Source organism: Bison bison, unplaced genomic scaffold, assembly GCF_000754665.1.
Source record: "Bison bison bison isolate TAMUID 2011002044 unplaced genomic scaffold, Bison_UMD1.0 scf7180017864291, whole genome shotgun sequence".
In the NCBI taxonomy this organism is placed as follows: domain Eukaryota; kingdom Metazoa; phylum Chordata; class Mammalia; order Artiodactyla; family Bovidae; genus Bison; species Bison bison.
Window position 1 is genome coordinate 4072922 of NW_011494863.1, and position 14957 is coordinate 4087878.

Sequence of the window (14957 nt, forward strand, 5' to 3'; positions counted from 1 at the left end):
GCAGATATTGTTGCTCATGTTTTACAGGTGAAGAAAGGGATTTAGAGAAGCCAAGTGACCTGCCTGCTCTCATCCTGCTGGGAATCTCTGTCTGACTCCACCCCCTGTACTATAGTGTCTCCCTTAGCCTTTATTTCTCTGTATTTATAAACTGGACATAATATTTGTACTCTTTACCTGTAGAAGGAAGCTTTTCAAACTGTAAGTCATGACACATTAGTGAATTGTGAAATTGATTTAGTAGATAGAAAAATGAATAGAATCAAAACAATTTATCATACTATTTCTGAAACTTGTGTTTCTGATATGCGTGTGTGTATGTGTGTATACCTCTCTCTATGTGTGTGTGTATATATATATATATATATATATATATATATGTATGTATGTGCTAGTGAAATGTTACATGGGAAAATCTATTTCCTACCGTGGGTCCTTGTCAAGGTTTGAGAGCTACTGTTCTAGACATATTATATGAAATTCAAGCAAACATAAAAACATGGTGCAGAGCTCCTTGTAAACTCTAAAACACCTCACAAGTCTAAGTTATCATTTCTTAACACTGGAAGCTGAAGCAAACAAGCAAAGCATGGCTGACAGTGTTGCTGTGCTGGAACCGCCACCCAGGTCAACTCATTGTGTCCTGTGGAGCCAGGCTGCAGCTTTGATGCTCCATGACCCAGCACTGCAGGCCTCAAGATGAAACCTGTTTGCAAACCTAGCAACAGGCTGAGGTATTGTTGGTACATCAGGACCAATCTGTAGTTATAAAGTACTACTCAGCACTTCCACAGCTCCAGCTCTCATTTAAACGCTAGAAAAACAGATGTGATCCTTAAGACAGCATGGGCGTCTCTGCATTTCTGGCCCCAAAATAGTTGGCTCCTATTTCTCTCCTCCTAATACTCCCCCATTACCATCTTCATCTGGAAGTAATCTTCTGCCTCTCAAAGGATGTCAGACCAATCCAGAGCCCTCATCCATTTTCCCTGGAAGCAAAGGTAGCAAGAGGCCCCTTTGCCATGGCCGTGTTCCTTGGAACGTGCTCTTTCCTCATTAACCATAATTCCTGAGGGAACTACAGGGAACATGGGGTGTCGACCCCCACCAACTGCCCTGAAGTCATGTCCCTTGGGGGATGCCCTGTTTCTCAGCTGTTGTGGCAAACTCTTATGGGTCACAAAAGGAAGCAGGCCTTTCCCAGGTTAAAATCACATGTGGAACTGTTTCTCTTCTGCCTGCAAAGGAAGTCTGTAGAACTGGCAGTAATGTAAGAAGGCTCACAGAGGAGTCCGTGTGGCCCTAGGCAAGGCCTATCAAAGACTTCCTTGGTGGAATGTGCAGTCATGCACAGGAGAATTTTGTGTGTGGATTTTAAGTCAAGACTCAACATGACATTCTGGGCTGTGAGGAAGAGCTCAAGCACCTCAGTTACCAGCCCAGAAAGCAAGTTCTCCATGTTTTATAGACCTCACTAATGAATGAGTCCCGTGGCCTCAACTGGACCAGGCTCCCCAGCACTCTGCCAGCCTGCCTCCCACACACAGGTAAATGCATCAAGCTGTAATGGATGGCTGGTGCTAGCAAGAGGCTGAAGTCTGTGCCTTTCTTTCTGGGATTCAGAGTGATCTCCAGCTATTAATAATTCATTCTTGAATAATGAACATAGCTATACCAAGTTGTGAGCAGTAATAATCAAGGGATAGATAATTTGTTGCTTCAGTGTGCCAGAAGATAATGGTAGTTAGTTGTAAAAGGTGCAGCCTTTTTCCCCAAAATTTTATGATTTACATCAGTGTGTTGTAAGTTCTAAAATAAAATGGATCGTTAAAAAGGAAATGAATTATGTTAGGTAGCCTCAAGCTTATTATGCTTATTCACAGTTACCATACCTTTTTTCCAAATGCCTTTGGGTCACTGGGGTCTGCAAATCAGAGTAACTATTGCTCATTAATTAAATCTAAGGAGTGGAACACAGTTCCAGACTTTGAAAAGTTGAGGTACATTCCCCCAAAATCATCAGTAATAATTTGAGGTTTTCCAAGTAAGTAGCTGGGTTGTGAATAATTGTTTAATGTTTACTCAGAAACTCCCATCATCTTTTAACACCACGGTGAACATTTATTGTGTTTCTCCTGAGCCAGGCACTGCTCTCAGCACTGGTGTTACCAACTAAAATAAAAACAGTCTCTATCCTAAGGCAACAGTTGAGACACTAATAACTTGTAATAAATCCAGGGCCAACACGCCTGCCTTCATCAAGCAGTGGAGGGTTGGGAAGAGACTAGTCAGAGACTTTGGAAAGAAAGGGCACCATTGGAACTGTGCCTTGCAGATCAGCAGTTTGCCAAGCAAAAGAAGGAAGGGTAAGAGGACATTGCAGGGCAAGGATTGACAAAGGCAGATAGATATGAAAGTAGACAGAAGATGGGTAGTGAATGATTAATAGAATCATCATCACTGCATTTCCCATGTTATATCCATTTAATCTTCATAGGAACCTCATGATGTAGATTAGAAATGAAACTCGCCCTATTTTTAAAAGATGAGGAATCCAAAGCTTAAACATTAAGGCCCTTTTCCAAGGACCAGATCTGGGAGGAGGCAGAAGGCTTAGAAGTGAGTTGGAGAAAGCTGTGCTAGGTTATAGGAGTTTGGCATTAGAAACAATGGAGCCCATCAACGGTTTATAGTCACCATTATCAGAACATTCCAACCGTGGAAGCATTCCTGAACATACCCTGTGTCATACACATGCACTGTGTCACTGTGTTCTCTCCCAGTGACCAAGTGAGGCGTGAAGCCATTGTAGTTTTCAACAGAGGACTGACTTGAGCGGCGCTGAATTGGCAGACAGAAGCTGGTGGGGGCAGGCGGGACGTAGCTGAACCCAGAGAGTCTAGTCTGGGAGCCCTGTTAAGACGCAGTTGCTTTAGTCAGATGCCCTGTTGAGAAGCGTGATGGTGAAAGTGATCATTATCCAAACCCTATATTTTTATATTGGTCTACAATTTAAAAGTGCTTTCATATATAAATAGCTTGTTGATTCATATACACAAGGGACTTTTGTGACAAGAGGGTAAGTCTAGTGACTTGGCTCATTTAGCAGGGGAAATATAAGAGCATGGAATTCACTTCCTGCACAAAGGAGCTGATGTTGAAAGTAGTGGTGTTACAAGCATCTTGTAAATATGCAGACATGGTGATTCTAGCTGAGACTCAGAACCAAATCTTTTCCCCTTTGCCAGGTAAAACCTTGACTATCTGCTTTAACACTTTCAGACTAGAAACCTGATACAGTTCTAGGTAGAATGGAAAACTATAAGTAATATCAGGAAATTCATCTAGATCTCAGGAAATGAAAATAGTATTATGTGGACCAGAAACAGGACAAGGCTTCAGTGGCAGAATCTCCTTGCTACAGGTGTTGCTTAGCAATAAAAAAGCAAATTCCCTTCTTTATTGGGCTGTTCCACAGTCAGGCTTCACAGACGTACCCATCTCTTTCAGAGGAGGGGTTTTTTATGAAATTAGACTTTTAGCCATAGAAAATGAAAGAAAAATACGTTTCTCGTGATAAAATCAGTTAATATAGTATTCAGTAAAGGCTCAGTTTCAAAACCAGTACTTAAAGTCAAATCTCTTTTTTCTCCTACAAAATAGAAGTATCCAGGAGAAACAGTGCAAACATTTATAGAATTGTATAGAAAAAAAAAATCTGTATAAATAGCACTAAATGCTAGGGAGGTATGTCTGTGCAAACTGCCACCACTGTCCAATTTCTCTCCAGTTTCTAGTAATGAATAGTTTCCTTCTTCCAACAGGTGATTTAGGGAAGCCCCTAATATTTTCTTAACAATACTGAATGGCCTTAACTTTTAATTTAACTCGTTGTCAATAGATAACTTTGTATATTATTATACGTGGGGCTAGCAAATGAACAATGAAGTTTTATGACTAGGTCATGGTGACCTGGGTGTGGATTTCAGATATATGTTTTGGTTAGTTGATTATACAAAAATATGCTTATGTGTTTAGAAGCTTACTCAGACCCGATACTCCTGGCCCTGTGTGTTTCTTGGATTTTGAGTATAAGTGATAATATAAACAGCTATATACATGGATCTAAGTAGTGCATGTTTATTTCTGTTCATGCCACGTGTCTGGCTTAATACAAGCCACGTGTCTGATGTGATGGGACTTAAATACTTTGAGCCTAAAGTGCTGAATTTCCTGACTGAGATCTACTCATTTAAAAAATTAGATCTATTTTGGGCTGTGTTTGCAAATGTATTAAAGCTGTCAGGAGTTTTTATATTTGCACTAGAGAAAATGCTAATGATCACAGTGGTTTAAGCAGCAGCCAAGGATAAAAGTTGTAACTAAGAGGGATTACCATAACCTGGATTTGCAGAACAAGGATTCAAATGTGCAAAGGTTCATATTTTGGAAGGCAAGCCGTTTTGGTTGGTTGGTTATTAGTTTCTTTTAGGCAAAATGGGAATTGTAAAGAGTGTCATATCATGAAATAGCAAAATAGCCTAACACTGGAGATTTCTGAAACTTTGGTAGATGAGACTATGAGTAAAAAAGTCTCTCTTCGGACTCCAGCAGCTAGGTCTGGCTTTGGACTCCAGACCCCTAGGTCTGGCTCCTACCAGATGAGGTGTCTGAAGGTGAGATGGGTGTAGGAAGTCAGTTGTCTGTCATTTACTATTTCTCTCATTTGTGCCATTTCTTTTGCTTCCTCCCAGTGTTGCTAACAACCACAAGCAGAATTTGATGACAGTGGCAAACCTCGGCGTGGTGTTTGGACCCACCCTGCTGCGTCCTCAGGAAGAAACTGTAGCAGCCATAATGGATATCAAGTTTCAGAACATAGTCATTGAGATCCTAATAGAAAATCATGAAAAGGTAATATATTGTTTGTCATTGCAAGTGGAGAATGTACCTGGGGGGAGCTGAGTGAGAACTGGCCTACAGGGTTGACTCAGGTTTGCGTTGCTGGTGGCTCTTACCCTGTGGTGATGCTGACGAAGTTGCTGATGGCGGTGGTGATGGTGGTGGTGATAGTCATCTTGGGATGGCTGCAGTGACAACGGTGGCGGTTGTGGTGGTGGGAGCAGTGGGCAACATAATGAGCATTTCTTTTGTAATAGGAACTGTGCTAAGCACTTTATATATGTTGTCCTTTTAACCTCACAACTATCTGATGAAGGAGGTACTACTTGGAGCCTCATTTTGAAAATGCCTTTTAGACATTTTTTTACTTTTTTTTCTTTTCTATGAATTTTTGAGTTTTTAAATATTAGGGATAGTAAACAATTTTCATGTGCATTGCAAATATTTTTCCTAATATAGTTTCCTTATAATTTTATAAATGCTGTATTGTTTTACACTGTGTATGTGGGTGGGTGCATGCTTAGTTTTCTTCCTTTAGGGCACTGAAGTTTCTAGTCTGTCTTAAGAGGGTTGCCCTCCCTGCCTAATGATGTATGTCAACACAGCTGCCCTTAAAAACTGGGCTAAGGGGGCAGAAAGCAGCATGCACCCATCGGTCCCACCTCAGTTTCTGGTAGCAAATCCCTGTGAATCTCCTCAGCATCTGCAAGGCCCCTTAGGGCAGCATTTGACAGTCCAAGGTGCTGAGATATAATGAAATCCTAAATAAAACCTTTACCTAGAATGGTGAATTAATTGTGCTAGATTACCTGCCAAATGAATCTAGCATCTGACCACTAGCCACCTGCACTGACAACACAAGACCGTAAGGCATCACAGCTCTTGTCTGGGTTTGTAGAGGAACCTCCTCATTTGTTTCCTTGCTTCCACCATTGGCCTGTCCATTCTGAAGTCAGCCCCCAGAATGAGATGTTTTTAGTGTTAGATCACATCATGTCAATTGTCTGCTAAGAACTGTCCAGTGTCTTCACATTTCAGAGTGAAACTCAGAGCCCTTATAGGAGCCTGGAATGTCCTCCACGGTCTCTGCTCTCCCCTCTGCTACTGCCTCATGTCATCTCCTACAGCCGTCTCCTCCAGCTCCTGCCTACAGCCACTTTGACCGCCTCACGGTTCCTTGCCCATGGCACACACTCACACCTCAAGGCCTCTGCGACTGCTGTTTGTGGTGCCTGGAACACTCTTCCTCCTTTAAGCCTGAGTGAGGCCCACCCGTATCTCTCCATGTGAAACTGTGGACAGCCCCACCTCCAGCACTCCCCCTGCCCCTGAGGGTGCTTTCTCTGTCTCCACAGCACTTAGCACTTTCTAGTGTACTGTATATCATTTACTTGTTGATTACATCTGTTGCCTTTCTGACCTCTTCTAGAACATATGTAACATGAAAGCAGACAAATTTGGGCTATTTTGTTTCTGTAGTTCTTCAGTACGTGCTTAGTACATGCGTGTTGGGTGAATGATGGTAGCTAGCCTCCAGACTGGCTCCCGGTGACCCTCGTTTCCTGGTATTCAGCCTCTTGTGTGTTCTCTTCCAACTGTGAATAAGGAATCAACACTAATCCCAGTGTGATCAGTAGGAAGTGATAATGAGAAACTGTGACAGTAACAGGCTTGACTTTGGAGACCAATCCTGAGACTTGGTAGCGTTTGCTGTGGTGTGGATTTTCTCACTCTGGGGGAAGCAAGCCACATGTTGTGAGGATGGTCACATAGCCCAGTGGGGAGAAAGTGAGGCTGCCTGCCAACAATCAGACCAGCATGCCAGCCATGTGAGTCTGTTATTTTGGAAGTGACTTCTCCAGCCCTGGTCATACTTTCAGATGATGTGGCCCCAACCAACATCTTTAGTACAGCCTCATAAGAGACCACTGAGCTAAGTCTGTCCTGAATTCCTGACCCATTGAAAGTGGGAGAGATATTAAATATTTTAAGCCACTGAGTTGGGGGGAGGGGTAAGTTATTACACAGCATTAGTAACTACTAAAGAACCTCTGAATATAGACTTTCATGGAGTAATTGAGGTATCCTGCAAAATTGTGTAGACAACATAGCTTTTTTCTTACATGGTTAATAAAGAGATCTGAGGTCAGATAATTTACTTGAAGAAATTATCTTCTCTCTGTCTCAACCTTTGGACTTTGTCCAGCCACTTCCTTCATATATAGTAAGTCAGGTATAGATGATTATGTTCTGTATGATTAAAATGAAATTGTAAAAAGGAAATATAATTGAATATCATGTTTCTAAACAAGTTAATAGTATGATTTCTAAAAGCAAACCGCTTGGATGTAAATCTATTACCTCTTGTCAGCTGTGTGACCATGAACAGATTACTCAACCTCTCTATGCTCATAAAAATACTTTCAGTACAGTGTGACTTCTGTGACAAATAACCCTTCCAAAAGTGACTCAGGACAATAGTAGTCTCTGTCTTCCTCACATACCAGTTCACTGTGGGTATTCTGTTGGTTGGATCCTACACAGTGATTCAGCAATCCAGGTTCCTTCTCTCTTGTAGTTTTGCCTTCTGCTCTGCAGATCTCTGCAATCAGCCATTTGGTGAGGGAAATGAGAGGGCATGGAAGATTGGGTAAGATTATGTGGGCCAAACCTAGAAGGTGCTTTCCTTATTCTCTTCCACTTTCCATTGGCCAGAACTCAGTCATGTGGCTACCTCTAACTGCAAGGAAGACTGGGAAAGCCCCTAACCATGCAGAGCAAAGGGAAAGAAGTTTGATGACCAATCAGCCAGTGGGCCACATCCCTTTAGTTGGTTTGTTGTGAGAGTGAGATAAGGTGATTTATTAAAGGTCTTAGCCAAGAATCTAACAAGGAATGTCACTAACTGTAAACTATTCTTTTCAGCAGTCTGAGCAGATTTCTCTGAAGATAGAGCATAAATACATCTACGAGTATTGCATGTGACCCCTTGCTCAAAATAATACTTTTTAAACATAATATTTTCTCAAATAAATAACATTAAATATTGAGACAGAGCTCTAAGGAGTAAGTACTTTGGTTATGTTTCATGTCTGGGCTTATAGCAGGCAGCATCTAGTAGGTTTTGAACTGTAATAATTTTTGGTGTCTTTGGGCCTTCAAAGCCAGGAAACATTAAAAAGTAACATGATAGGAAAAAGATTGGATACTGCTAATAGCATTATTGAGACTTGTGTTAACAAGCGCCATCCCACTTGAGCACAAAATTCAGAAATAGAAATGAAATATGAAATGCAGGGTCAGGCCTGCAAGTATACGGGCAGGAACTGGTGAGAATACTCATCCGATTTTTTGGATCATAAATTATGTTCCTCTCTACTGTGTATCTGGTGAGGCATATATTAAAAGAGCGTTGCAGTGCTTTATTACATGTTATTTTTCATTAGTTTCTGCCAGAGAGTGGGATGAATCACAGTGAGATTTATGTTCCTGTGGAAGCTGGTGCAGGAGTGTCAGTGGAAACATTCTTGGGATGAAGACTACAGTGGAGTGTGTGTCTCCAGTCCTGAGGGAGCTCCCGTGCCACTTTGATAGAGGTTTTTAACCTGGGGTCTATGATGGGCCAAAGCTAGTGCAAGACCTGTGTTTGTACATGATTTGGGGGAGAAAGTCTTTAACATTCATCAGGCTTGCCTTTCTGATAAAAACAACTTAGACTAAGGCAGCTTGACTCCTTTTCAAATGTTGCTTCAGGTCTGGTCTGGTATAAAGTCAGCAGATGCTGTATTAGTCTCCTTTGGAAGCCTGTGATGTTCACCTCACAGAACTCATGCTCTGAGAGCCCTTAGCTTTAGAGACAATGCTTTGGATGAATTTACTGCCAAGGGAATTCAGTTTTATTCATCAACAGACCTTGTTTATGTCCTCAGATAAATATTGTTATCTTTCTTTAAAATTCACAATATGGAAATGTTCAGTTCAGTTCAGTTGCTCAGTCATGTCCGACTCTTTGCGACCCCATGGACTGCAGCCAGGCCTCCCTGTCCATCACCAACTCCCGGAGTTCACCCAGACTCACGTCCATCGAGTCAGTGATGCCATCCAGCCATCTCATCCTCTGTCGTCCCCTTCTCCTCCTGCCCCCAATCCCTCCCAGCATCAGTCTTTTCCAATGAGTCAACTCCTCGCATGAGGTGGCCAAAGTACTGGAGTTTCAGCTTCAGCATCATTCCTTCCATTAACAGTATTTAATGAGCATTCCTTTGGTGGTGGTGGTTTAGTCGCTAAGTCGTGTCAATCTCTTGCGACCCCACTGACTGTAGCCTGCCAGGCTCCTTTGTCTATGGGATTCTCTAGGCAAGACTACTGGAGTGGGTTGCAGTTAAGGATCCTTCTCCAGGGGATCTTCCTGACCCAGGGATTGAACCCGGGTCTCCTGCATTGCAGGCAGATTCTCTACCAACTGAGCTATGAGGGAAGCCCTTAGGCTTGGCTATAATTTTCTAGAAACATAAACACACACACAAATCTCTTGAGTGACCACTTTTCTAACTTTGTTGTCAGAAGTTGCACAAAATCCTGAGACACCAGATGAAGAAGTGCTGTCTAACAGCATTATTTCAAGCTGTCCCCCAACAGGCATTTGATAGCATATGTCCTCTTGCTTGAAACAAGCCGCCATACAGGTCTTAAGTGTATGTCCCCCCAGTTAGTGGTATAATACCCTCTCCCATGTTGTTATGGGCATTTTATATAGGATGTGTAGTTTGTGCCTTGGAATAAAATTGAGAGGGGCCCAGGAATAAGTATTGGAAGACAGCACAGAGAGAGGGTATAGAAACCCAGGCATGTAGCCTCTTTGGAGCCACTTGGCAGGGGGAACCATAAGATGTGTCTTTCGGTTATCACTTTGTAACAGATCATCTGCAGACCTAGAGACATAAAATAGCAATAATTTTTTTGCTCACAACTCTGTGTACCAGAACTGTGGGGAGGGCTCACCTGTGTTCTGTATAATATCTGCTGGAGTGGTTTTAGTGCAGCTGGTAGATCCAAGATGGCCTTATTCCACATGTCTGGGACCTTGGTGCCACCTGTTGCTGGGACACCTTGGTCCTCCTCCACTTGTCCTCTTTCTCCACCTGCTCTCTCATCATTTAGTAGTCTAGGCCAAACTTTCAAAAGGACAAGCACCAGAAGCCACAAGGCCTCAGAAGTTCTAGGCCTAGAATAGAATAGACAAAGTGTCACTTCGACTGGATTCTGTTGGTCAAAGCAACAAGTCCAGCCAGACTGAAGGGGCAGGAAAGAGACCCCCCCCTCCACCATGGGAAGAGCAGTGTGCCCACAGATGTGGGAGGAGTTGTGGGCTGCTGTCTGCAGACCATCTCCCAGAATGCCTCAGTCCCCATCACTGGCAGGTTCGCATGTAGCGTCCTTTTCTTATTGGTGCTGCAACTCCTCAGCATGTATATGGAAAATGCTCTTCTGTTTCTCCTCAGTATTGCCGTTTTTACGTGGCCAGGGAGCATCCAACATTTGGTAATAGTGGCAGGTTCAGTCCTCACATACCCTTTGGGAGCCTCGGTATGGAGTACTGACTCATTAATGTCTAAAATGGAAAACAGCTTTGTCTTTAAAATTGACATTTAGAAGAGAGGGAGAATTTTCTCCTGACGAGAAAACTCAGTTTCTTTTTCCTTATTAAACACATGTTTTCATGCATAGGGCCTTGCCTCTCTACTGTCCCCGCCTTCGCCTCCCACTTTCTCGTTGTTTACTGAGGATTAACACTACACATTCAGACAAAGGGTTAAAAATTAAAATGAACTCCTGGACTCCTTTATGTTATCTCTGGCACATCTGCACAGCCTCAAGACAGCACCTATTTGTCTAGAAACATCCCCTGCTTAGCATCATTGTCTCATCTCGAGAACTTAACCTGTTTCTTGTTTGTGGGAGCCTTCATGATGTGTTTCTCACAGACATGGTTTGGTCAGATTAAGTTCACTAACTATATACCTTGTTGTGATGCTCCAGAAACTTTGTTGTTCACCTCCTGCACAGCCCTGAGTAGGGGAGCAATGTTTGGAACAATTTGTACCAAATAGATATCCCACAGTAAGTGAAGGCAGAGAGGAAAAAGCCAGAAGATACAAATTATGCATTGGTGTTCATGGTACTTGTTCTTTTTCCATGCTGGTAATACATACCGATTTATTTGCTCAGTTAAAGGTAATGGGTCTTTTTAATGTACATAGTCTAGCAGTAATAAGAATAGTGATATTAATAGCTAACTTTTACTTACAGCTTATTGTTCACAAGACATTGTGGTAAGCAGCCTTATATTTATCATATCATTTACTTTCCATAGCAGCATTATAAGGCCAATATTGTTAACTCTCTTTTATAAATTTTGAACCTGAAGTCCAGAGAGTTGAAGAAACAGCTTGTTATGAGAGGAACTAAGGTTGAATTTAGGACTCCTTTCACAATCCAAGCTACTAAAACCTATTCTTGTTAATCTCTAATGATGTCATTTATTGAACATCTACTGTTAACCAAAGATAAATGAGACAAGATCTTTTTTCCAATGGCTTTCTTGTTTTCTCAGGATATAACTTACCATAATACAGTTTGCTAAGTGACATTCAATAAAATGACTAAATTATATGGTACCACTGAGGAGAAATAATTTCATTCAGCTTGTACTGGCCTCTGACAGATAGGTAGAGGTTTTCTAGGCAGAGCAACAGTGGAGACAGTGGGAACAGCCTTCCAGAAGAACATTAATCAATTATCAACATTAATCAACTCGTATGTATTACAACAACACGGTTGTGGAAGAATCTTAGCTTGTATGTTAGCAAGTGGTCGGAGATGATGCCAGACAGTTGGATTGAGCCCCTCTGTCAGGGATCTTGAAAGCTATGGGAGAAAGGTTGACGTTTGCTCCAGAAAAATGGGACCTCTCAGGGATTCCAAGTAGAGGGGTAAAATGATTGTATCAGCACTTGAGAAAAACATCCCTGAAGCAGAACCAGATTGTACTTTGGTTGCTGATATCAAAATCACTCATTAGATAAATAACAAAACCATAGAGTTGATCATACTATTGTAAACTTGGGGCTATATATTTTTAAAGTCTTACTCAGAGACTGTAACCTTTAACCTATAGCCTTTACTTTATTATAGGCTAGGGTAGGATCCTAATGGCTTTTATTTGAGTTGTCTTGCCAGACTTCCCAAGTACTAGCTCATGGCATCATTTCCCATCAACAACTCCATACCCTGTACTCAGCATGGTTTATATGAAAGCAAAAGAACAGACTTGAGAGTCTGGCTCTTTTTGTGGTCAGATTTCAGAGTTGAAAGTTCAGAGGGCAAACACTTTGGCTGTTTCCATGCTTATTTGAGGTAATAATTATTTTAAGTTGAACAGCTCATACCTTGTCACCTTAAGACATCGATCAGGCCCATACTTGGGGTTATAGTGGAAGTTACCAGTATTTATATGCATCTAGTTAAGATTTCAAAATACTGAATGCTGTCATTGTCCAAGATACCTGAAAGCCCAGAAATTCCGCAATTTCTTACAAAGTTTTTTCCATTTCTCTTTTTAAAGGTTACCTTGCCAGTGACTTTGAAAAATTTAAATGTCTAGAAAGAACAACCCTGTCAAGAAACAAACTGCCACCTTTTCAGAGCTTTGGTTAGACGTGAAATCTCAGGTTATGTGTATGTCTTCATCTTCCTGTTACTTTCTGACACATATTTAGTGGGATGGGACTGGCTTGTTCTTGGGCAGTCCATGGTGTTTCTTTTGGCCATACACTCAAAAAGGTTCCTGCACATGAAGCTGGACGTGGGTGTGCACAGGTGCCCAGGCACCTTGTGCTTTTATCAGTACTGCCCCTTTTAATGCCTATTGATGTTTTACAAAGTCAGTTACCGTGGTTCTTTTTCCAGTCCATCAATTGGCTTTGGAAGAGGTAGGAGAGTTGAGCTTTGAGTTGTTCATTCCCAGAAGTGCCCAAAGATCAGTGCCCCTTTTTCATACCTGTTAACTTTTAATCTTATGGTCAAGGGAAAGAGTAAGCAAATATGGATGGCCTCACTTAACACCTTTGTAAAAGCAGCAGGTCCTAAACCACCTTGCATTTCCATTAAAATGATAGTGTTTCTTTCAAGATTGTCTTGATTTGAGTTGATTTGGGCCACCAAATTGCCTTGATCTGCTTTTAACAAAATATTGGTGCCATTGAAATCTATTGCGTTCATTGTTGGGGTTTGTACACAAAATGCAGATCAATTAATAGAATACAATTGATTTGAATAGTTTCTGTCAACTCACCAGTGTTGGGCAATTGTATTTCATTTTCTTGGTATTTCAAGCAGCTGTTGATATGCAGAATGGATGATGATGATGATGATGATGATGATGAAGAATATCTGGACACTTTATTCCATGGAGATAACCCCTGTCACTATGGCCTGCTTGGGAAGCTAATCTTATGTCTCATGGCCATGGCTTTTTTCATTTGCTCATTGATTTTTTGTTATTGTTGTTGTTGTTACCTTTCCTTCCATTGGTCCCCGAGGACATTCTTTTTGCATGCATGCTTAGTCATGTCCGATTCTTTGTGACCCAGCGACCCAATGGTCTGTCACCTGCCAGGTTCCTCTGTCCATGGGATTTCCCAAGCAAGAATACTAAAGTGGGTGCCATTTCTTACTCTAGGGGACCTTCCTGACCCAGGGATCAAACCTGCATCTCCTGTGTCTTCTGCATTGGCAGGTGGATTCTTTACCACTGTGCCACCTTCTTTTTGGTTCTATCCAGTTAGGTCTAGAAATAAGCTGGAATTACTTCTATGCTGGGCCAGAATGGTTCTGTCACAGACCTTTTTTCTATTTGTTGTGTCTAATGCCATGTAAACTGTTCTTCCTTAGTTTCATAGGTTGTGGATCTGAACATGTGTATTCCCCCCACCACCCTACCAGTAAAGCCCCAGAAAAACCAAGCATATTTGAGCTGTGAAGCTTCTTTAATGGTTCCCAAGTAATGATGGAGCTTTGTTATGTTACACTCTATTCCTCTCTGTCAGCAAAGATAATAGGAAATAGAATCATTTTGGAGATAAGGAAAATCAGAGCCTCCCATGGGTTACCCAGGCCAGCTATATAAATGGCCAGTTACTAAATGAAATTGGTTCCTTTTGAGGGACTTTTAATAAAACTCCACAAACTACTTTCCAAATTGTTGTTCTCTGGGCCAAAATGCTGATATCAACAGGACATTGGACTTCCAACTGTCCTTAAAAAACCTCTCTGTGCCTGTAGCCTCTGAATTTGGCTTCTTAACTGTTATATTAAATGAGCCCTGCTAAGACTTGCCTGGCTTTCCAGAAGAAAGGCACTGGATTTATGGCTTGCCGTGCCCGGAGCAATCCTGCTCTACAGCCTGTTGTTAAAAGAGTGGGCAGTGTGTAAGCTGGTATGTGTAGGCCTAGTCCTCCACCTCCAAAGCAGACACTCTTCAGATTAATAAGCCCATAACTTGTTATTTTTTATTGCTTGAAACCCTGATGTACCGTGTCTCAGAAAAGTGCTTAGTCTCCTCTCTCTAGAAGCCTTTCTCTTCTGCCTTGTAATCCCAGGCCTCTGTCGTTGATTTATTGTCTCAACTACTTTTCAGTTACAGACCAGGAACTCTTCATCATTACCTAATTTTCCTCTCATAAAAATCACAGCACATAATAAAGAGTAGACCACACACATTATGGGGAGGCTTCTAATCCTTGTAAATTGCAGAAGCATGTAACAGGTGGAATCAGAAAAGGTACAAAAATGTATATGTGACGTGGCTAAGAATAAATCCCACAAGTATCAACGGTCTCCAGTGTTGAGATGGGCCCAAGGGAGGGTCGGGGGGTGGGCAGTGAAATTTGAATTTTGTAGACAAGTGGGAAAGAACAGCACATTCTAACATTGCTGTAAGCATTTGAGATTGATGTTTTGCAAAGAACAGTAATTAAATTTGCACTTAAAAATTA

General features: G+C 41.7%; 1 protein-coding gene across 5 annotated transcripts in view; it reads left to right on the forward strand.

Moving 5' to 3' along the window:
* Positions 1 to 14957, forward strand: part of ARHGAP26 (Rho GTPase activating protein 26) — a 476468-nt gene that overhangs the window by 363849 nt on the left and 97662 nt on the right. For all 5 annotated transcript variants that reach the window (XM_010850441.1, XM_010850442.1, XM_010850443.1 and 2 more), the window contains one exon: positions 4755 to 4914. In XM_010850441.1, coding sequence (XP_010848743.1) covers positions 4755 to 4914 — 160 coding nt within the window. The remainder of the gene's footprint in view (positions 1 to 4754; positions 4915 to 14957) is intronic.